Source organism: Drosophila miranda (genome assembly GCF_003369915.1).
Source record: "Drosophila miranda strain MSH22 chromosome Y unlocalized genomic scaffold, D.miranda_PacBio2.1 Contig_Y3_pilon, whole genome shotgun sequence".
NCBI lineage: Eukaryota > Metazoa > Arthropoda > Insecta > Diptera > Drosophilidae > Drosophila > Drosophila miranda.
In genome coordinates, this window is record NW_022881625.1 from 3,803,319 (window position 1) to 3,824,343 (window position 21,025).

Sequence of the window (21,025 nt, forward strand, 5' to 3'; positions counted from 1 at the left end):
ATGTTGAAAGTGCTCAGCGGTCTATCGTTAATTCAGGCGCAAAAAGCAGCCCTCTCTGTCAGCAGTCCGCTGGTAAATATATAGTATACATATAGATCCGATATCACAGTGATATACGTTTTTAAATCTCTTGTAGCGTTGGCAGACCACAGCAGCTGTAGCAGAGCCCAGAAATGATGCAGAGTGGCTACAAGCTCGTCCCTTTGATCAGATTCCTAGTACAACTTTTCTGTCTACTGTTCGGAATTTTATGCCTGGAGGAAAATATAGCAAACTGGACATTGTGAAATTGTTCAAAGCTTTGCAAGACGACTATGGAAACATATTTTATTTACCAGGTATGATGGGAGGTACGTCATACCTGATGACTCACAATCCCAAGGACTTCGAGGTCGTGTTCCGGAACGAAGGAGTGTGGCCGCATCGGCCTGGCAGCGATACTCTTCGCTATCATCGGAAGACTCATAGAAAGGATTTCTTCCAGGGAGTGGAGGGAGCTTTACCCACACAAGGAAAAACCTGGAGCGACTTTCGATCGGCTGTAAATCCTGTCCTAATGCAGCCGAAGAACGTGCGGCTTTACTATAAGAAGATGTCCCAAGTGAACCAGGAGTTTGTGCAACGGTGCGTATGACTGATAATAAATCCCTGTTTACGCTCAAGTATATTCTCCCCCCCTTCACAGTATTAAAGCACTCCGTGATATCGATACCCAGGAAGCTCCAGATGATTTCTTAAACGTTATAAATCGGTGGACCCTCGAGTCAGTCTCTGTGGTGGCTCTGGACAAGCAGTTGGGACTGCTCAAAGAGTCGGGCGATAACGACCAGGCTGTTACTTTTCAAGTACCTGGACGATTTTTTTGAATTAACAGCCGATCTGGAGATGAAGCCTCCATCTGGCGTTACGTTAAAACACCCAAGCTAATGAAGCTAATGAAGTCCCTAGATGGCGTTCAAGAAATAACTTCAGCGTATGTAGACGAAGCTATAGAGCGTCTAGAGAAAGAGGCCAAGGAGGGTGTTGTCCGCCCTGAGAGCGAGCAGAGTGTACTGGAAAAGCTGCTCAAGATCGACAAAAAGGTGGCGACGGTTATGGCCATGGACATGCTAATGGCCGGAGTGGATACCGTACGTAGTCTGTTGTTCTCATACTTACCCTTATCTCATACATCCTTTTTTTCCAGACCTCAAGTACCTTTACAGCGGCCTTGCTGTGCCTTGCCAAGAATCCGGAGAAGCAGGACGTCTCCGAGAAGAGGTGATGAAGGTTCTACCCGAGAAGGACTCCGAATTCACTGAGGCATCGATGAAGAACGTTCCTATCTACGTGCCTGCATCAAAGAGTCACAACGGATCTATCCTTTGGTCATCGGCAATGGCCGATTTCTCAATCGGGACAGCGTTTTGAGCGGATACCAAGTGCCAGCTGGTACCTGTGTGTCGATGGTTCCCCTGAGCTTGCTATCAAGCGAGGAGCACTTCCCCAAGGCTGCTGAGTTCCTGCCAGAACGTTGGATTCGTAACGCCACAGACTCCAACGGGCAATGCCCGGCAAATGACTTGAAGCTGAAGAATCCGTTTGTGTTCTTGCCCTTCGGATTTGGACCCCGGATGTGCGTTGGAAAGCGCATCGTGGACATGGAGCTCGAGCTGCGCATCGCTCGACTCATTCGGAACTTTAGCATCGAGTTCAATCATCCCACGGAGAACGCTTTCCGCTCCTCCCTGATCAATTTGCCCAACAGTAAACACATTTCTCATCCTAAATTATCTTTACAACTGGAAAACCTTGAAGGAACTTATTTGCAATATAAAGTAGGTGTTTTTTTGGCCGCACGTCAATCAGAATCAACTTGTTTTGTGCTTTGAGGCATGAGGCAAATCAAGCACACAAAATTTTCATTGTGCTTTTCAATTTGGCCAACACGAAAGGCGTCACTTATCTGTGCGGAGGCATTATCCTTGAGCAACACATTGTGGTACTTATGTATGAGCGTATAGTGATATTAAAGCACGATCCAGTACAAATTATAGTTCTGGCTGATGTTTCCTATAGCAGATATATAATATTGCGGTGATCCGATACTGATTCAATCTGTGTGTAATAAATACCATTTTCGTAGCGTAGCAAGATGAAATATAAAGTGCCTAAGTTCCGCGCAAAAGTATAATCAGTAGCTCCAGATAGCCGACTGGCAGCGAACGGATTGTTATAGAGGCACTTGATTGTTCTTATAACTAGGCGGGGTGTGTGTATTGGGGGTGGGTGGAGGTGGCGGTGGCATATCAGCAGTCATTTAATTAGCTGTTTCAGATTCCGATTGCTTTTTGGGGACTTTTGCTTACGTTAAAGCGCGCTTTCCACACCTCTGCCTCCGCCGCCGTTCTAAAGGGAAACTGTAGAATCTGATTTACGACTCTCTCCAACTTCAAGTATTTCCCCCTCTGCCAGCGTGCCAGTTGTACGCCAGCGTCGACGCTTTGGTTATCTCATGCAGGGCAATTTGTCAAGCCAAATAACGGTCTGCGTGTCAGTTTCAGTTCCATTTTTTGCATCAGGGAGAACAGAACAGAACACAACATGTCCAAGGGATCGGTCCTACCACAGTATATAGCCGGTTTATCGGCCAGCTTTGGCGCCATGTGTATGGGCGCCTCAATCGGCTGGTCCGAAATTTGTAATTTCGAGTTCTTTAAGAGATTTACTAACTAATTTCAGCTGTAAATAAAGAAGCATTAGTGTACAGCTTATAATTCTTTAACATTGACATGGCGTTTTCGCACAAAATGTTCTTTGGACGCCAGTGACAGCTCTGCCAGTTCAATATTTCAATTTTTGCAGCGCGTCTCGCCCAATTTTCCGCAATTAAATTCCACCAGCAAAGCTATCAACAAATATGCTGTCAGGGCACAAACCTTCTATATTGTACTTTTAGAAAAGTAATATTTGTTAAAGTGAGCGTGTGAGTGCTGGGATTCGAATCTACGGAAGTCCTTTTCGTTTGTGCTGTGCTTTTGTTGTTTTGTTGCTTTGGCTACTGCTGTCGCCCTGTATACGCCCTTGCGTATAACAATGGACATGGAATACGCCAACATCAATGAATTTAATGACCGCGACCTAGCGACACGCATGCGCAACAGCAATTATGAAAAATACAAGTCTCTGGTGCGCATGCACCTCTCCTCCGAGCTGGAACTAAACACCGACGAGTAAGTTGCCACGAGCGACGCTGCCATCCCATCGAAATATAGTGCTTACCGATTTATGGGTTGCAGGTTCGACATGCCGTGCCATGAAATCGTCTACGAAGATAAGGGCAAGATAAAGAAGTGGAATCGCCTCTCCAAGAAGAATCGCGGACCTGCCACAGGCTGCACGGCTGGGGCAGGCAGTAAGTCGGCGGGCAACAGTCCCACTGAAACGCTGCAGCAACAAATTGATGCAGGCTTTCTGATGCACCTGGAGGAGCTCAAAGAGTTTCTTATGCTGGAGAAGAGTAAGTGACAGGGAGAGTCCGGAAAATTGAATTATTCTAAATGCGGAAATGCTATTCTGCAGATCTCACCCAGGAGGGACTATTTCGCAAGACAGGAGCCGTTTCCAGGCAGAACAAGCTACGAATGCACATACAGCACGACCAGCCCTTGGATTTGGAACTGACAGGATTCTCGGCTCACGACTGTGCCACTGTTTTTAAGAGCTTTCTGGCCGAGCTGCCAGAGCCTTTGCTTACAGACGCCCACTATCCAGCACATCTTCAGATAGCGCCGCTTAGCCAGGCATTAATGGGGGGTCAGGTGGCGGCTACCGCAGAGCGCCAACAACATCTTCTCAACTCGGTGCAGCTGCTCCTTCTCCTGCTCCCCGAAGAGCATCGCGAGTTACTGCAGCACATTATTAAAATGCTCCATTCGGTGGCAGCGCGTGAGGAGAGCAACAAGATGTCCGCGGAGAATTTGGCCATCTTGTTTACACCGCACCTGATTTGCCCCAGGCAAATGCCGCCTGAGGCGCTCCACTATACGGCGAAGAAGATGTCCAGCATTGTGTCCTACATGATTCAGCAGGGTCTGGAAATCTTTGAAGTTCCCGGAAAGCTAGCCACCGATATTCGGGCGTACTTTCTTGAGCGCAAACGCAAAAAAAACCATGTCACCGGAGCAAACCCTTGAAGAATCCATCTCGGACGACTCGACGGTCAACACGGTGTACACTTTTGTAGATCGTGCCGCCACGGCAGCGGCAAACAACAGCAATTACACGGACACTGCACTGGCGCAGCTGTACGCGCACATTCAGAGCCTTCCGGAGTCCTCCAAGAAGCGTCGCCTCATCAAGCAGTTTAACAAGCAAAACGGACAAGGTAGCACATTGTCTCCACTCCGTTGCGTTCCTTTGGGACACAGCTCATTGATTCCACTCGCTCCTTTCAGGCACACCGCTGCAGGTCATCGCGAGGAGCTCCAGCGTGCCATAAGGGAGCATCACGAGAAGCATGATGCCAAAATGATGCGCGCCATGGAGGAGGCAGAGCGTAAGAAGAAGAAATCCATATGGATCACTGCACCCAGCCGTTTCGTTATATAACACCATTTCGATCATCCTGCAGCTATGCCATAAATGCGGGTAAACTGAAACTGTAAACACTTTTGTATGCGACGTAATAAAGACTTGAATGTACCCAAAGCACTAATCCATTCTGAGGATATGATGAGTGGAAATGATCTGTAAATTATCGTCGAACCATGGCTTGTGTGTATGTGCAGTGCCATACTTGAAACAAAATAGAATGTTATCTAGGGAAAAACACCTCTATTGCATTAACACAAAACAAGGAACCGGGTGCAAAGCGGATTCTCCCCAGTGGAACACTTGAAATGTTCAACCCATATCAAACGTTAGACGATTATCAGCAGGCCAGCCGCTCCACTTCGCTGCCACCTGGTTGAATGTGTCCACTGCCCGTTCGATGCTCCTCCACACGCGTATACAAATTCAAATCCAAACGATCAACATCAATGAGGACGCCACTTTCCTGATAACTTGACCGCCATGTGACCGTTGGAATAGGAATTTTGTCACAGTTTAGAAACCTACCTACATGTGTTTTCGGCGTGATAAGTACGATGATGTGTGTTAAGAGCCAGATTAGATGCTCTCCAGGCGATTTACGCCCATTCAATTATTTTGGTAGGTAATGCTATTATCTACTTTCACACGATGCAATAAAATGCCCCCCCAAAAATGCCCCGGAAATGAAGCCTTACGCCGAAAATGAAATACTCTTGTAAGTGGAATTCCACATAAATATATTGGATTTCTAGAATTGGAAGTATCCTGCATGCATGTGCTCCTAAAGTCAGATGACCAATAAATCTGTATCTTTCAAAATGGATGTTGGGCTCCCCACGCAACATACCCAACCATCTATATTTGGTACTTATGTATGAGCGTATAGTGATATTAAAGCACGATCCAGTACAAATTATAGTTCTGGCTGATGTTTCCTATAGCAGATATATAATTTTGCGGTGATCCGATACTGATTCAATCTGTGTGTAATAAATACCATTTTCGTAGCGTAGCAAGATGAAATATAAAGTGCCTAAGTTCCGCGCAAAAGTATAATCAGTAGCTCCAGATAGCCGACTGGCAGCGAACGGATTGTTATAGAGGCACTTGATTGTTCTTATAACAATAGGCGGGGTGTGTGTATTGGGGGTGGGTGGAGGTGGCGGTGGCATATCAGCAGTCATTTAATTAGCTGTTTCAGATTCCGATTGCTTTTTGGGGACTTTTGCTTACGTTAAAGCGCGCTTTCCACACCTCTGCCTCCGCCGCCGTTCTAAAGGAAACTGTAGAATTGATTTACGACTTTCTCAACTTCAGTATTTTCTGCAGCGTGCATTGTACGCAGCTCACGCTTTTTATCTCATGCAGGCAATTTGTCAAGCAAATAACGTCTGCTGTCAGTTTATTCATTTTTTGCATCACGGAAAAAACAGAACACAACATGTCAAGATCGTCTACACAGTATATAGCGTTTATCGCACTTTGCGCATTGTATAGCCCTCAATCGCTGTCGAATTTGTAATTTCGATTCTTTAAGATTTACTAATAATTTCAGCTGTAAATAAAGATTAGTGTACAGCTTATAATTCTTTAACATTGCTGTTAAACGTATACAGCACACGCTCACTTTAACAAATATTACTTTTCTAAAAGTACAATATAGAAGGTTTGTGGCCTGACAGCATATTTGTTGATAGCTTTGCTGGTGGAATTTAATTGCGGAAAATTGGGCGAGACGCGCTGCAAAAATTGAAATATTGAACTGGCAGAGCTGTCACTGGCGTCCAAAGAACATTTTGTGCGAAAACGCCATGTCAATGTTAAAGAATTATAAGCTGTACACTAATGCTTCTTTATTTACAGCTGAAATTAGTTAGTAAATCTCTTAAAGAACTCGAAATTACAAATTTCGGACCAGCCGATTGAGGCGCCCATACACATGGCGCCAAAGCTGGCCGATAAACCGGCTATATACTGTGGTAGGACCGATCCCTTGGACATGTTTTGTTCTGTTCTGTTCTCCGTGATGCAAAAAATGGAACTGAAACTGACACGCAGACCGTTATTTGGCTTGACAAATTGCTCTGCATGAGATAACCAAAGCGTCGACGCTGGCGTACAACTGGCACGCTGGCAGAGGGGGAAATACTTGAAGTTGGAGAGAGTCGTAAATCAGATTCTACAGTTTTCCTTTAGAACGGCGGCGGAGGCAGAGGTGTGGAAAGCGCGCTTTAACTTAAGCAAAAGTCCGCAAAAAGCAATCGGAATCTGAAACAGCTAATTAAATGACTGCTGATATGCCACCTCTCAGTTGCTTTTTGACTGCCACTCGAAGCAGACGTGTTTTTCAAGCGGTCCGCTATACCGTCGTTCGAGTAAAGTAAAAAGTGATTTTTCCAAGTGGAAAATATATTAAAATTGCCGCGAGATCACGCGCTGTTCGCCAGTGAAATCGCGTGTTAATTTGGTGGAAAAACAGAGCAGCTATTTGCAAATTAATATTTGTAAAATAAACGCTAAAAACAGCCACGTGCGGAACCTTAGTTCGTCAACAAGTGCGAATAGTTCGACAACAAGTCGGAATAGTTCGTCAGCACGTTCGAGTTTGAAGCTTTGGTTCGAAGCTTTGGCTTGAGTTCGGAGCTTTTCGGTTGGTGTCCCTGCTAAAACTTTCGGGTTTAGTCTCCGCTAGAACTTGCGGTTCGTGTCTCCGCTGAGACTTTTGGTTCGCGTATCCACTAGTGCCGTTTAGTGTCGAGTCACACCAATAGAGGGAGCCACAACTCGCCGGGGATGGAAGTGGATACGGTGGCCGACGCCAGCGACACTAGCCTGGCTAGTGTAGGGGCGAGCTCGTCGTCGAGCGTTCCCGCCCGCAGGCGGAGTCGGCCGAAGTCCTCAGCCGCCAAAAAGGGAGACAAAAAGATCGGGCTTGGGATTGGGATAGCCGGAGAGCTGCCGATCCCTGCCGAGAGATCGCCGCCACCATCGCTCCCCTTTGAGGAGGCTCCAGGCACCTCTGGTGCTGCCGCTGCCGCTGCCACCACCGCTGCCAGTACATCTGCCGCCGCTGCTACCATCGCTGCCACCATCGCTGCCACCACCGCTGCCGCCACCGCCGCTGCCGCTGCCACATGCCCGGCAACTGGCATTGGCGCGGCAGGCTACTCGGCCATCATCGCGGAAATGTCTGCGATCAGGATGGCGGTGAACGAGGCTGTGCTGAAGGGGCTGATGCCGCCAGAGGCTTCCATGGGAATCCTCGTCGCTACCAACCGGTACGACGAGTTGGTCATGGCCCTGGCTGGAGAAAAGGTGCGCCTGGAGGAGAGGGCAAGAATGCCGCCTCCACCGAGACCCGCTTCTGCTGCCCACACGGGCACCACCGCCGTCACAACCGCTGCGTATGCGACAGCCTTCCCAGGCCTGCCCGCACCGAGCGCCGTCGCTGCACCGATCCCAAGGCCTAGAGGGATACCTGGTCTGCTCTAATAAGGAGCAAGAACCCGAAGGAGACCAGCAAGGAGCTTGTGGAGCGAGTAAAGAAGACCGTGGTGCCGGCACTTGGAGTCCGCGCCCACGAGGTTCGCGAGCTGAAGAGCGGAGGAGCGATTATTCGCACCCCTTCAGTGAGCGAACTGAGGAAGGTAGTGGCCAGCAGCAAATTCACCGAAGCAGGACTGGTGGTCAAGAAGAGGCCGGAGACCAAGCCTCAGGTCGTGGTGTATGACGTGGACACGTCGATCACACCTGAAGAGTTCATGGAGGAGCTCTTCGCGAAGAACCTGGAGGAGACCATGACTGCCGCGGAATTTAAAAAGTCGGTTCACCTGGGCAGTAAACCCTGGTCGGTCACCGACGGCGCCACGATCAACGTGACGCTAGAGGTCGACGCGAAGGCACAGGAGGCGTTGCACGAATGCGTGTACATAAAGTGGTTTAGATGCCGCTGCCGCTCCTTGGTCCGAACATACGCCTGCCACAGATGTGCAGGCTTTGACCACAAGGTGTCGCAATGTCGCCTAAAGGAGAACGTGTGCCACCGGTGTGGACAGAACGGCCACAACGTTGCACGGTGTCCCAACCCCGTGGACTGCCGCAACTGCCGCTTCAAGGGGTACCCTGCAGCACACTCCATGCTGTCAGCGGCGTGCCCGATCTACGCAGCGGTACTGGCGAGTGTGCAAGCTAGACATTAATGTTTAGCTTCATCCAAGCTAATTGTGGCCGTGGCCGAGCGGCTGTGATGGAACTCGGAGCCATCATGCGCAGCTCTGGCCGTCAGTTCGCACTGGTCCAGGAGCCGTACGTCGATGGAGCAGGGCGGATTACCGGCCTTCCTTCTGGAATGCGAGTATTCCAGGACCGCCGAGGAAAAGCTGCTATCATCGTCGACGAACCGGACGCCATCTGCATGCCAATGGAGCCCCTTACCACGGATTTTGGAGTATGCGTCAGAGTTACGGGAAGATTCGGCTCAATCTTCCTATGCTCCGTGTACTGCCAATTCGACACCGACTTGGCGCCGTACCTCAGGTACTTAGATGCGGTGCTGCTGCTGGGCAGCCGCACTCCTGTCATCTTTGGGCTCGACGCGAACGCAGTATCCCCAGCGTGGTTTAGCAAGCTCTCCGGACATAATCGGGGGCAAGCTAACTATGCACGGGGTGAGCTGCTGTCTGAGTGGATAACCGAGATGAGAGCCGGCGTGCTCAATGAAGCCAGTCGGGTGTTTACATTCGATAACCGTAGAGGCCAAAGCGATATCGATGTGACAATCGTCAACCAAGCTGCGACTATGTGGGCCACATACGATTGGGAAGTGAAGGAATGGGACACCAGCGATCACAACATGATCCATGTTGTGGTGACGACTGACCCGAACGACGCAGTTGAGCCCATTGCTCCTGTGCCGTCCTGGAAGCTTTCCAATGCGCGCTGGCGATTGTTCGAGGAGGAAGTGGTAAGGGAGACAGCCGAATTACCGGAAGACACCGCCGAATCGCCGTTGGACAACCAAGTGTCTGCACTGCGCTCTGTAGTGCACAGTGTGTGCGACAGAGTGCTGGGACGCAGCACACCGAGAGCCGCGAGAAAAGTAGTTTGGTGGACTGCCGAACTACACTCCAAACGCCGAGAGGTCAGGAGACTGAGGCGAAGGCATCAGGACGCTCGTCGGCACGAGACCGACGCAGCAGCGGAACTTGTGCTCGCGTTGAGGATCTTCTCAGCGCAGTACAAGAAGCTCATCCTGAGATCGAAGGAAGACAACTGGCGACGCTTCGTGGGAGAGAACAGAGATGATCCATGGGGGCACGTCTACAGGATTTGCCGAGGCCGCAAAAAGAGCGCGGAGATTGGATGCCTTCGTACGGATGGTAGGCTGGTCGCAACATGGCGCGACTGTGCGGGTGTGCTCCTTTGCAACTTCTTTCCTGTTGCGGAGTCGAATGCACCCATTGCCATCCCGATCGAGGCTCCACCAGCCCTCGAAGCTTTCGAGGTTGATGCATGCGTCGCCAGGTTGAAGAGCAGACGCTCTCCCGGCATGGACGGCATCACAGGTGCCATTTGTATGGCATTGTGGCGTGCCATCCCTCAGCACATGACAGCGATGTATTCCCGCTGCCTGTAGACAGGGTATTTCCCAACGGAATGGAAGCATCCTAGGGTGGTTCCACTTCTGAAGGGACCCGATAAGGACCGGACCGATCCTACCTCATATCGGGGTATCTGTCTGTTGCCAGTGCTGGGCAAAGTGCTTGAGGGCATCATGGTGAATCGTCTGAAGGACACCATTCCGGATGGCTGCAGATGGCAATTTGGCTTTCGCCAAGGACGTTGTGTGGAGGATGCTTGGAAACACGTCGTGAGTACTGTTTCGGCCAGCCGGTCGAAATACGTGCTCGGAGTCTTCGTGGACTTCAAGGGAGCCTTCGACAACGTCGAGTGGAATGCTGCACTACGCCGCCTCCTTGAGCTGGGATGCCGAGAAGCAAGCTTGTGGCGAAGTTTCTTCTCCGGCCGGAGTGCGAGCATCGTCAGTAGGCATGGAGTAGCCACTGTTCCGGTGACACGAGGTTGCCCGCAGGGGTCCATAAGTGGTCCATTTATATGGAACATCTTAATGGACGTGTTGCTCCAGCGCTTAGAGCCCCTTGGTGCGCTCAGCGCGTATGCTGACGACTTGCTCCTCCTCATCGAAGGGAATGCCCGATCAGAGCTCGAACAAAAAGGAGGTGAGTTAATGTCCATCGTAGGCGCTTGGGAGTTGAAGTCGGCGTTGCCGTTTCAACTAGCAAGACGGCGATCATGCTGCTCAAAGGCATACTTAGACGGCCGCCAGTGGTACGGTTTGCTGGAGCAGGCCTGCCATATAAGCGCAAGTATCGGTACCTGGGCATCACGGTCGGCGAGCTCAACCAGTTTTCTCCCGCACATCACGGGCTTGCGTGATTAGCTGACCGGAGTCGTAGGGGAATTGTCGCGCGTACTGCGGGTTGACTGGGGACTCAGTCCCCGCGTAAAGCGGACAATATATGCCGGACTCATGGTGCCCTGCGCACTATTTGGTGCCTCGGTTTGGTCTGTCGTGACGACGACGCAAGTGGTTGCCAGGAGGCATCTGCTTGCGTGCCAAAGGATCATCCTGATTGGATGCCTACCGGTATGCCGAACAGTGTCCACCATGGCGCTGCAAGTACTAGCTGGAGCCCCCCCGTTTGATCTGGCTGCCAGACGCCTGGAAATCAGCTTCAAACTAAAGCGTGACTACCCGCTGGAGGAGAGCGATTGGCTGTACGGCGAAGATTTGGCAAATCTTAGCTGGAAGCAGAAGATGGCGCGACTAGACGAAGGCCTGTTGTGCGAGTGGCAACGCAGATGGGATGATGGTGACTCCCCAGGTCGGGTGACGCACCGCTTCATCCCGAACGCAGGCTTCGTCTACAGGGAACGAAGGTTTGGCTTCACGCTGCGCGCTGGGTTCCTGCTGACGGGCCACGGATCGCTCAATGCATTTCTGCATGGAAGAAGCCTTAGCGACACGCCAGCATGTCTATGCGGCGCAGAACGCGAGGATTGGCAGCACTTCCTATGTGCTTGTCCCCTCTATGCAGACTTGCGAGACCTCGATGGACTTGGAGTGCAGTACACGGATGGCGACTGGACCTTCTCCGATGTGACGGCTTCTCAGGAGAGAATGCGGACTCTCGACGGGTTCGCCGGACTGGCGTTCTCCAGGCGACAGCAGCTGCTGAACGCGCAAGCGGCGCACGGGCTGGGTGGATTCCCTATTCATTCCGGTCGGGGCTAAAAGGGAGGATCGAGCTGAGTCCTTAAGATCGGTACCACGGGTTGTGCAGTTCCAAGGCTGCACATTGAGGTCGGCCCCCTAGTGGGAGTATCGTGGTGGCTGTGGTTGATACCCAAACGTTACGCGGGGAGAGCCGCTAGGCTCCTCGTGGAGTTGCGCTCTCAACCGGGTGCCGAGACCCATAGATCGGAAGACGTGTTAGATACACCTCGCCCCTCACCAAGGGGATTGTATGCCCGACCAGGATACTTTCAATTGGTACCGGAAGAGGCGCTATGTACATAGCTATAGCTTCTTTTTAGGGGCGCTAACTGGCGCATCGTACCAGGTTCCTGCGTATGTAGCGGTGGTGCGTGATGGCGTGATATATGTATATATATCGCACTAATCGAGGCTAAGCTGCAAATAAACATTAGACGCCGTGGTTGAAATCCCTCCCTGAGGAACCGCCACGTAAAATAAAGCTGAGAGATCAGATTCATTCTGCTGATATGCCACCGCCACCTCCACCCACCCCCAATACACACACCCCGCCTATTGTTATAAGAACAATCAAGTGCCTCTATAACAATCCGTTCGCTGCCAGTCGGCTATCTGGAGCTACTGATTATACTTTTGCGCGGAACTTAGGCACTTTATATTTCATCTTGCTACGCTACGAAAATGGTATTTATTACACACAGATTGAATCAGTATCGGATCACCGCAAAATTATATATCTGCTATAGGAAACATCAGCCAGAACTATAATTTGTACTGGATCGTGCTTTAATATCACTATACGCTCATACATAAGTACCAAATATAGATGGTTGGGAATGTTGCGTGGGGAGCCCAACATCCATTTTGAAAGATACAGATTTATTGGTCATCTGACTTTAGGAGCACATGCATGCAGGATACTTCCAATTCTAGAAACCCAATATATCTATGTGGAATTCCACTTACAAGAGTATTTCATTTTCGGCGTAAGGCTTCATTTCCGGGGCATTTTTCTATTTATTGCATCGTGTGAAAGTAGATAATAGCATTACCTACCAAAATAATTGAATGGGCGTAAATCGCCTGGAGAGCATCTAATCTGGCTCTTAACACACATCATCGTACTCATCACGCCGAAAACACATGTAGGTAGGTTTCTAAACTGTGACAAAATTCCTATTCCAACGGTCACATGGCGGTCAAGTTATCAGGAAAGTGGCGTCCTCATTGATGTTGATCGTTTGGATTTGAATTTGTATACGCGTGTGGAGGAGCATCGAACGGGCAGTGGACACATTCAACCAGGTGGCAGCGAAGTGGAGCGGCTGGCCTGCTGATAATCGTCTATCGTTTGATATGGGTTGAACACTTCAAGTGTTCCACTGGGGAGAATCCGCTTTGCACCCGGTTCCTTGTTTTGTGTTAATGCAATAGAGGTGTTTTTCCCTAGATAACATTCTATTTTGTTTCAAGTATGGCACTGCACATACACACAAGCCATGGGTCGACGATAATTTACAGATAATTTCCACTCATCATATCCTCAGAATGGATTATTGCTTTGGGTACATTCAAGTCTTTATTACGTCGCATACAAAAGTGTTTACAGTTTCAGTTTAGCCGCATTTATGGCATAGCTGCAGGATGATCGAAACGGCTGGTGCAGTGATCCATATGGATTTCTACTTCTTACGCTCTGCCTCCTCCATGGCGCGCATCATTTTGGCATCATGCTTCTCGTGATGCTCCCTTATGGCACGCTGGAGCTCCTCGCGATGACCTGCAGCGGTGTGCCTGAAAGGAGCGAGTGGAATCAATGAGCTGTGTCCCAAAGGAACGCAACGGAGTGGAGACAATGTGCTACCTTGTCCGTTTTGCTTGTTAAGCTGCTTGATGAGGCGACGCTTCTTGGAGGACTCCGGAAGGCTCTGAATGTGCGCGTACAGCTGCGCCAGTGCAGTGTCCGTGTAATTGCTGTTGTTTGCCGCTGCCGTGGCGGCACGATCTACAAAAGTGTACACCGTGTTGACCGTCGAGTCGTCCGAGATGGATTCTTCAAGGGTTTGCTCCGGTGACATGGTTTTTTTGCGTTTGCGCTCAAGAAAGTACGCCCGAATATCGGTGGCTAGCTTTCCGGGAACTTCGAAGATTTCCAGACCCTGCTGAATCATGTAGGACACAATGCTGGACATCTTCTTCGCCGTATAGTGGAGCGCCTCAGGCGGCATTTGCCTGGGGCAAATCAGGTGCGGTGTAAGCAAGATGGCCAAATTCTCCGCGGACATCTTGTTGCTCTCCTCACGCGCTGCCACCGAATGGAGCATTTTAATAATGTGCTGCAGTAACTCGCGATGCTCTTCGGGGAGCAGGAGAAGGAGCAGCTGCACCGAGTTGAGAAGATGTTGTTGGCGCTCTGCGGTAGCCGCCACCTGACCCCCCATTAATGCCTGGCTAAGCGGCGCTATCTGAAGATGTGCTGGATAGTGGGCGTCTGTAAGCAAAGGCTCTGGCAGCTCGGCCAGAAAGCTCTTAAAAAACAGTGGCACAGTCGTGAGCCGAGAATCCTTTCAGTTCCAAATCCAAGGGCTGGTCGTGCTGTATGTGCATTCGTAGCTCGTTCTGCCTGGAAACGGCTCCTGTCTTGCGAAATAGTCCTTCCTGGGTGAGATCTGCAGAATAGCATTTCCGCATTTAGAATAATTCAATTTTCCGGACTCTCCCTGTCACTTACTCTTCTCCAGCATAAGAAACTCTTTGAGCTCCTCCAGGTGCATCAGAAAGCCTGCATCAATTTGTTGCTGCAGCGTTTCAGTGGGACTGTTGCCCGCCGACTTACTGCCTGCCCCAGACGTGCAGCCTGTGGCAGGTCCGCGATTCTTCTTGGAGAGGCGATTCCACTTCTTTATCTTGCCCTTATCTTCGTAGACGATTTCATGGCACGGCATGTCCAACCTGCAACCCATAAATCGGTGCATGCGCACCAGAGACTTGTATTTTTCATAATTGCTGTTGCGCATGCGTGTCGCTAGGTCGCGGTCATTAAATTCATTGATGTTGGCGTATTCCATGTCCATTGTTATACGCAAGGGCGTATACAGGGCGACAGCAGTAGCCAAAGCAACAAAACAACAACAGCACAGCACAAACGAAAAGGACTTCCGTAGATTCGAATCCCAGCACTCACACGCTCACTTTAACAAATATTACTTTTCTAAAAGTACAATATAGAAGGTTTGTGGCCTGACAGCATATTTGTTGATAGCTTTGCTGGTGGAATTTAATTGCGGAAAATTGGGCGAGACGCGCTACAAAAATTGAAATATTGAACTGGCAGAGCTGTCACTGGCGTCCAAAGAACATTTTGTGCGAAAACGCCATGTCAATGTTAAAGAATTATAAGCTGTACACTAATGCTTCTTTATTTACAGCTGAAATTAGTTAGTAAATCTCTTAAAGAACTCGAAATTACAAATTTCGGACCAGCCGATTGAGGCGCCCATACACATGTATACTGTGGTAGGACCGATCCCTTGGACATGTTGTGTTCTGTTCTGTTCTCCGTGATGCAAAAAATGGAACTGAAACTGACACGCAGACCGTTATTTGGCTTGACAAATTGCTCTGCATGAGATAACCAAAGCGTCGACGCTGGCGTACAACTGGCACGCTGGCAGAGGGGGAAATACTTGAAGTTGGAGAGAGTCGTAAATCAGATTCTACAGTTTCCCCTTAGAACGGCGGCGGAGGCAGAGGTGTGGAAAGCGCGCTTTAACGTAAGCAAAAGTCCCCAAAAAGCAATCGGAATCTGAAACAGCTAATTAAATGACTGCTGATATGCCATCTCTCAGTTGCTTTTTGACTGCCACTCGAAGCAGACGTGTTTTTCAAGCGGTCCGCTATACCGTCGTTAGAGTAAAGTAAAAAGTGATTTTTCCAAGTGGAAAATATATTAAAATTGCCGCGAGATCACGCGCTGTTCGCCAGTGAAATCGCGTGTTAATTTGGTGAAAAAACAGAGCAGCTATTTGCAAATTAATATTTGTAAAATAAACGCTAAAAACAGCCACGTGCGGAACCTTAGTTCGTCAACAAGTGCGAATAGTTCGACAACAAGTCGGAATAGTTCGTCAGCACGTTCGAGTTCGAAGCTTTGGTTCGAAGCTTTGGCTTGAGTTCGGAGCTTTTCGGTTGGTGTCCCTGCTAAAACTTTCGGTTTTAGTCTCCGCAAGAACTTGCGGTTCGTGTCTCCGCTGAGACTTTTGGTTCGCGTCTCCACTAGTGCCGTTTAGTGTCGAGTCACGCCAATAGAGGGAGCCACAACTCGCCGGGCATGGAAGTGGATACGGAGGCCGACGCCAGCGACACTAGCCTGGCTAGTGTAGGGGCGAGCTCGTCGTCGAGCGTTCCCGCCCGCAGGCGGAGTCGGCCGAAGTCCTCAGCCGCCAAAAAGGGAGCCAAAAAGATCGGGCTTGGGATTGGGATAGCCGGAGAGCTGCCGATCCCTGCCGAGAGATCGCCGCCACCATCGCTCCCCTTTGAGGAGGCTCCAGGCACCTCTGGCGCTGCCGCTGCCGCTGCCACCACCGCTGCCGCCACCGCCGGTGCCGCCACCGCTGCTGCCACCGCTGCCACCACCGCTGCCGCTGCCACATGCCCGGCAACTGGCATTGTCGCGGCAGGCTACTCGGCCATCATCGCGGAAATGTCTGCGATCAGGATGGCGGTGAACGAGGCTGTGCTGAAGGGGCTGATGCCGCCAGAGGCTTCCATGGGAATCCTCGTTGCTACCAACCGGTACGACGAGTTGGTCATGGCCCTGGCTGGAGAAAAGGTGCGCCTGGAGGAGAGGGCAAGGATGCCGCCTCCACCGAGACCCGCTGCTGCTGCCCACACGGGCACCACCGCCGTCACAACCGCTGCGTATGCGACAGCCTTCCCAGGCCTGCCCGCACCGAGCGCCGTCGCTGCACCGATCCCAAGGCCTAGAGGGATACCTGGTCTGCTCTAATAAGGAGCAAGAACCCGGAGGAGACCAGCAAGGAGCTTGTGGAGCGAGTACAGAAGACCGTGGTGCCGGCACTTGGAGTCCGCGCCAACGAGGTTCGCGAGCTGAAGAGCGGAGGAGCGATTATTCGCACCCCTTCAGTGAGCGAACTGAGGAAGGTAGTGGCCAGCAGCAAGTTCACCGAAGCAGGACTGGTGGTCAAGAAGAGGCCGGAGACCAAGCCTCAGGTCGTGGTGTATGACGTGGACACGTCGATCACACCTGAAGAGTTCATGGAGGAGCTCTTCGCGAAGAACCTGGAGGAGACCATGACTGCCGCGGAATTTAAAAAGTCGGTTCACCTGGGCAGTAAACCCTGGTCGGTCACCGACGGCGCCACGATCAACGTGACGCTAGAGGTCGACGCGAAGGCACAGGAGGCGTTGCACGAATGCGTGTACATAAAGTGGTTTAGATGCCGCTGCCGCTCCTTGGTCCGAACATACGCCTGCCACAGATGTGCAGGCTTTGACCACAAGGTGTCGCAATGTCGCCTAAAGGAGAACGTGTGCCACCGGTGTGGACAGAACGGCCACAACGTTGCACGGTGTCCCAACCCCGTGGACTGCCGCAATTGCCGCTTCAAGGGGTACCCTGCAGCACACTCCATGCTGTCAGCGGCGTGCCCGATCTACGCAGCGGTACTGGCGAGTGTGCAAGCTAGACATTAATGTTTAGCTTCATCCAAGCTAATTGTGGCCGTGGCCGAGCGGCTGTGATGGAACTCGGAGCCATCATGCGCAGCTCTGGCCGTCAGTTCGCACTGGTCCAGGAGCCGTACGTCGATGGAGCAGGGCGGATTACCGGCCTTCCTTCTGGAATGCGAGTATTCCAGGACCGCCGAGGAAAAGCTGCTATCATCGTCGACGAACCGGACGCCATCTGCATGCCAATGGAGCCCCTTACCACGGATTTTGGAGTATGCGTCAGAGTTACGGGAAGATTCGGCTCAATCTTCCTATGCTCCGTGTACTGCCAATTCGACACCGACTTGGCGCCGTACCTCAGGTACTTAGATGCGGTGCTGCTGCTGGGCAGCCGCACTCCTGTCATCTTTGGGCTCGACGCGAACGCAGTATCCCCAGCGTGGTTTAGCAAGCTCTCCGGACATAATCGGGGGCAAGCTAACTATGCACGGGGTGAGCTGCTGTCTGAGTGGATAACCGAGATGAGAGCCGGCGTGCTCAACGAAGCCAGTCTGGTGTTTACATTCGATAACCGTAGAGGCCAAAGCGATATCGATGTGACAATCGTCAACCAAGCTGCGACTATGTGGGCCACATACGATTGGGAAGTGAAGGAATGGGACACCAGCGATCACAACATGATCCATGTTGTGGTGACGACTGACCCGAACGACGCAGTTGAGCCCATTGCTCCTGTGCCGTCCTGGAAGCTTTCCAATGCGCGCTGGCGATTGTTCGAGGAGGAAGTGGTAAGGGAGACAGCCGAATTACCGGAAGACACCGCCGAATCGCCGTTGGACAACCAAGTGTCTGCACTGCGCTCTGTAGTGCACAGTGTGTGCGACAGAGTGCTGGGACGCAGCACACCGAGAGCCGCGAGAAAAGTAGTTTGGTGGACTGCCGAACTACACTCCAAACGCCGAGAGGTCAGGAGACTGAGGCGAAGGCTCCAGGACGCTCGTCGGCACGAGACCGACGCAGCAGAGGAACTTGTGCTCGCGTTGAGGATCTTCTCAGCGCAGTACAAGAAGCTCATCCTGAGATCGAAGGAAGACAACTGGCGACGCTTCGTGGGAGAGAACAGAGATGATCCGTGGGGGCACGTCTACAGGATTTGCCGAGGCCGCAAAAAGAGCGCGGAGATTGGATGCCTTCGTACGGATGGTAGGCTGGTCGCAACATGGCGCGACTGTGCGGGTGTGCTCCTTTGCAACTTCTTTCCTGTTGCGGAGTCGAATGCACACATTGCCATCCCGATCGAGGCTCCACCAGCCCTCGAAGCTTTCGATGTTGATGCATGCGTCGCCAGGTTGAAGAGCAGACTCTCTCCCGGCATGGACGGCATCACAGGTGCCATTTGCAAGGCATTGTGGCGTGCCATCCCTCAGCACATGACAGCGATGTATTCCCGCTGCCTGTAGACAGGGTATTTCCCAACGGAATGGAAGCATCCTAGGGTGGTTCCACTTCTGAAGGGACCCGATAAGGACCGGACCGATCCTACCTCATATCGGGGTATCTGTCTGTTGCCAGTGCTGGGCAAAGTGCTTGAGGGCATCATGGTGAATCGTCTGAAGGACACCATTCCGGATGGCTGCAGATGGCAATTTGGCTTTCGCCAAGGACGTTGTGTGGAGGATGCTTGGAAACACGTCGTGAGTACTGTTTCGGCCAGCCGGTCGAAATACGTGCTCGGAGTCTTCGTGGACTTCAAGGGAGCCTTCGACAACGTCGAGTGAAATGCTGCACTACGCCGCCTCCTTGAGCTGGGATGCCGAGAAGCAAGCTTGTGGCGAAGTTTCTTCTCCGGCCGGAGTGCGAGCATCGTCAGTAGGCATGGAGTAGCCACTGTTCCGGTGACACGAGGTTGCCCGCAGGGGTCCATAAGTGGTCCATTTATATGGAACATCTTAATGGACGTGTTGCTCCAGCGCTTAGAGCCCCTTGGTGCGCTCAGCGCGTATGCTGACGACTTGCGCCTCCTCATCGAAGGGAATGCCCGATCAGAGCTCGAACAAAAAGGAGGTGAGTTAATGTCCATCGTAGGCGCTTGGGGAGTTGAAGTCGGCGTTGCCGTTTCAACTAGCAAGACGGCGATCATGCTGCTCAAAGGCATACTTAGACGGCCGCCAGTGGTACGGTTTGCTGGAGCAAGCCTGCCATATAAGCGCAAGTATCGGTACCTGGGCATCACGGTCGGCGAGCGGTTGAGTTTTCTCCCGCACATCACGGGCTTGCGTGATAAGCTGACCGGAGTCGTAGGGGCATTGTCGCGCGTACTGCGGGTTGACTGGGGACTCATGGTGCCCTGCGCACTATTTGGTGCCTCGGTTTGGTCTGTCGTGACGACGACGCAAGTGGTTGCCAGGAGGCATCTGCTTGCGTGCCAAAGGATCATCCTGATTGGATGCCTACCGGTATGCCGAACAGTGTCCACCATGGCGCTGCAAGTACTAGCTGGAGCCCCCCCCGTTTGATCTGGTTGCCAGACGCCTGGAAATCAGCTTCAAACTAAAGCGTGACTACCCGCTGGAGGAGAGCGATTGGCTGTACGGCGAAGATTTGGCAAATCTTAGCTGGAAGCAGAAGATGGCGCGACTAGACGAAGGCCTGTTGTGCGAGTGGCAACGCAGATGGGATGATGGTGACTCCCCAGGCCGGGTGACGCACCGCTTCATCCCGAACGCAGGCTTCGTCTACAGGGAACGAAGGTTTGGCTTCACGCTGCGCGCTGGGTTCCTGCTGACGGGCCACGGATCGCTCAATGCATTTCTGCATGGAAGAAGCCTTAGCGACACGCCAGCATGTCTATGCGGCGCAGAACGCGAGGATTGGCAGCACTTCCTATGTGCTTGTCCCCTCTATGCAGACTTGCGAGACCTCGATGGACTTGGAGTGCAGTACACGGATGGCGACTGGACCTTCTCCGATGTGACGGCTTCTCAGGAGAGAATGCGGACTCTCGACGGGTTCGCCGGACTGGCGTTCTCCAGGCGACAGCAGCTGCTGAACGCGCAAGCGGCGCACGGGATGGGTGGATTCCCTATCCAGGCCGGTCGGGGCTAAAAGGGAGGATCGAGCTGAGTCCTTAAGATCGGTACCACGGGTTGTGCAGTTCCAAGGCTGCACATTGAGGTTGATACCCAAACGTTACGCGGGAGAGCCGCTAGGCTCCTCGTGGAGTTGCGCTCTCAACCGGGTGCCGAGACCCATAGATCGGAAGACACGACATAGTCTTCGCGCATGGCCATTATCAACTCCGCAAGGTCCTTGTTCTTATATTTACCCCCTGGCATGAACATTTTGGGAATCAGAGATATCAAATTGGCCCGAGGCACCTGCCTGAAGGGACGCGCCTGCTGCCACTCTGCATCGTCTCGGGTTAGAGCTGCAGCAGCTGTGGTCTGCCGGCGCTGGAAATGA

General features: G+C 51.7%; 5 protein-coding genes and 1 pseudogene across 6 annotated transcripts; 4 read left to right on the plus strand and 2 right to left on the minus strand.

Annotated features, from left to right (window-relative positions):
* On the plus strand, positions 1 to 886 carry LOC117194605 (probable cytochrome P450 12a4, mitochondrial). The gene is made up of 3 exons (XM_033399137.1): positions 1 to 72; positions 137 to 624; positions 686 to 886. The coding sequence occupies exons 1-3, from the start codon at positions 1 to 3 to the stop codon at positions 864 to 866; spliced, it is 741 nt and encodes a 246-aa protein (XP_033255028.1). The 3' UTR covers positions 867 to 886.
* Positions 887 to 897: 11 nt separating this feature from the next.
* Positions 898 to 1,279, plus strand: LOC117194549 (probable cytochrome P450 12a4, mitochondrial). Its single transcript, XM_033399097.1, has 2 exons — positions 898 to 1,130; positions 1,187 to 1,279. Exons 1-2 carry the CDS (start codon positions 927 to 929, stop codon positions 1,262 to 1,264), a joined length of 282 nt encoding a protein of 93 aa, XP_033254988.1. The 5' UTR covers positions 898 to 926; the 3' UTR covers positions 1,265 to 1,279.
* A 22-nt stretch (positions 1,280 to 1,301) lies between these two features.
* On the plus strand, positions 1,302 to 2,046 carry LOC117194606 (probable cytochrome P450 12a5, mitochondrial; the record flags this gene model as incomplete). The annotated part of the gene is made up of 2 exons (XM_033399138.1): positions 1,302 to 1,810; positions 2,037 to 2,046. Coding segments are annotated over 2 exons (519 nt in total), but the record flags the coding sequence as incomplete, so codon positions are not given.
* Positions 2,047 to 2,583: 537 nt separating this feature from the next.
* On the plus strand, positions 2,584 to 4,683 carry LOC117194607 (annotated as a pseudogene).
* An 8,746-nt stretch (positions 4,684 to 13,429) lies between these two features.
* Positions 13,430 to 14,332, minus strand: LOC117194323 (rho GTPase-activating protein 19-like). Of its 2 annotated transcripts, XR_004474794.1 has the most exons (3): positions 13,737 to 14,332; positions 13,566 to 13,666; positions 13,430 to 13,509 (listed from the first exon to the last, which is right to left on the minus strand). XR_004474794.1 is itself a non-coding variant. In XM_033398893.1 (2 exons), exons 1-2 carry the CDS (start codon positions 14,311 to 14,313, stop codon positions 13,623 to 13,625), a joined length of 621 nt encoding a protein of 206 aa, XP_033254784.1. In that variant the 5' UTR covers positions 14,314 to 14,332; the 3' UTR covers positions 13,516 to 13,622. The 2 variants fall into 2 exon arrangements, 1 of the variants encoding a protein (XP_033254784.1); XM_033398893.1 differs by lacking the exon at positions 13,430 to 13,509 and having other exon boundaries at positions 13,516 to 13,666.
* Positions 14,333 to 14,381: 49 nt separating this feature from the next.
* On the minus strand, positions 14,382 to 15,177 carry LOC117194326. The gene is made up of 2 exons (XM_033398896.1): positions 14,604 to 15,177; positions 14,382 to 14,541 (listed from the first exon to the last, which is right to left on the minus strand). Exons 1-2 carry the CDS (start codon positions 14,944 to 14,946, stop codon positions 14,402 to 14,404), a joined length of 483 nt encoding a protein of 160 aa, XP_033254787.1. The 5' UTR covers positions 14,947 to 15,177; the 3' UTR covers positions 14,382 to 14,401.
* Between the last annotated feature and the right edge of the window lie 5,848 nt (positions 15,178 to 21,025).

Coding starts and splice junctions, on each gene's coding strand:
- LOC117194326 (XM_033398896.1), bottom strand. CDS start 14,946: ATGGACATGGAATACGCCAACATCAATGAATTTAATGACCGCGACCTA. Junction 14,542..14,603: donor GTTTCTTATGCTGGAGAAGA/GTAAGTGACAGG, acceptor GCTATTCTGCAG/ATCTCACCCAGGAAGGACTA.
- LOC117194549 (XM_033399097.1), top strand. CDS start 927: ATGAAGCTAATGAAGTCCCTAGATGGCGTTCAAGAAATAACTTCAGCG. Junction 1,131..1,186: donor TAATGGCCGGAGTGGATACC/GTACGTAGTCTG, acceptor CTTTTTTTCCAG/ACCTCAAGTACCTTTACAGC.
- LOC117194605 (XM_033399137.1), top strand. CDS start 1: ATGTTGAAAGTGCTCAGCGGTCTATCGTTAATTCAGGCGCAAAAAGCA. Junction 73..136: donor TCTCTGTCAGCAGTCCGCTG/GTAAATATATAG, acceptor AATCTCTTGTAG/CGTTGGCAGACCACAGCAGC. Junction 625..685: donor AACCAGGAGTTTGTGCAACG/GTGCGTATGACT, acceptor CCCCCTTCACAG/TATTAAAGCACTCCGTGATA.
- LOC117194323 (XM_033398893.1), bottom strand. CDS start 14,313: ATGGGGGGTCAGGTGGCGGCTACCGCAGAGCGCCAACAACATCTTCTC. Junction 13,667..13,736: donor TAACAAGCAAAACGGACAAG/GTAGCACATTGT, acceptor CGCTCCTTTCAG/GCACACCGCTGCAGGTCATC.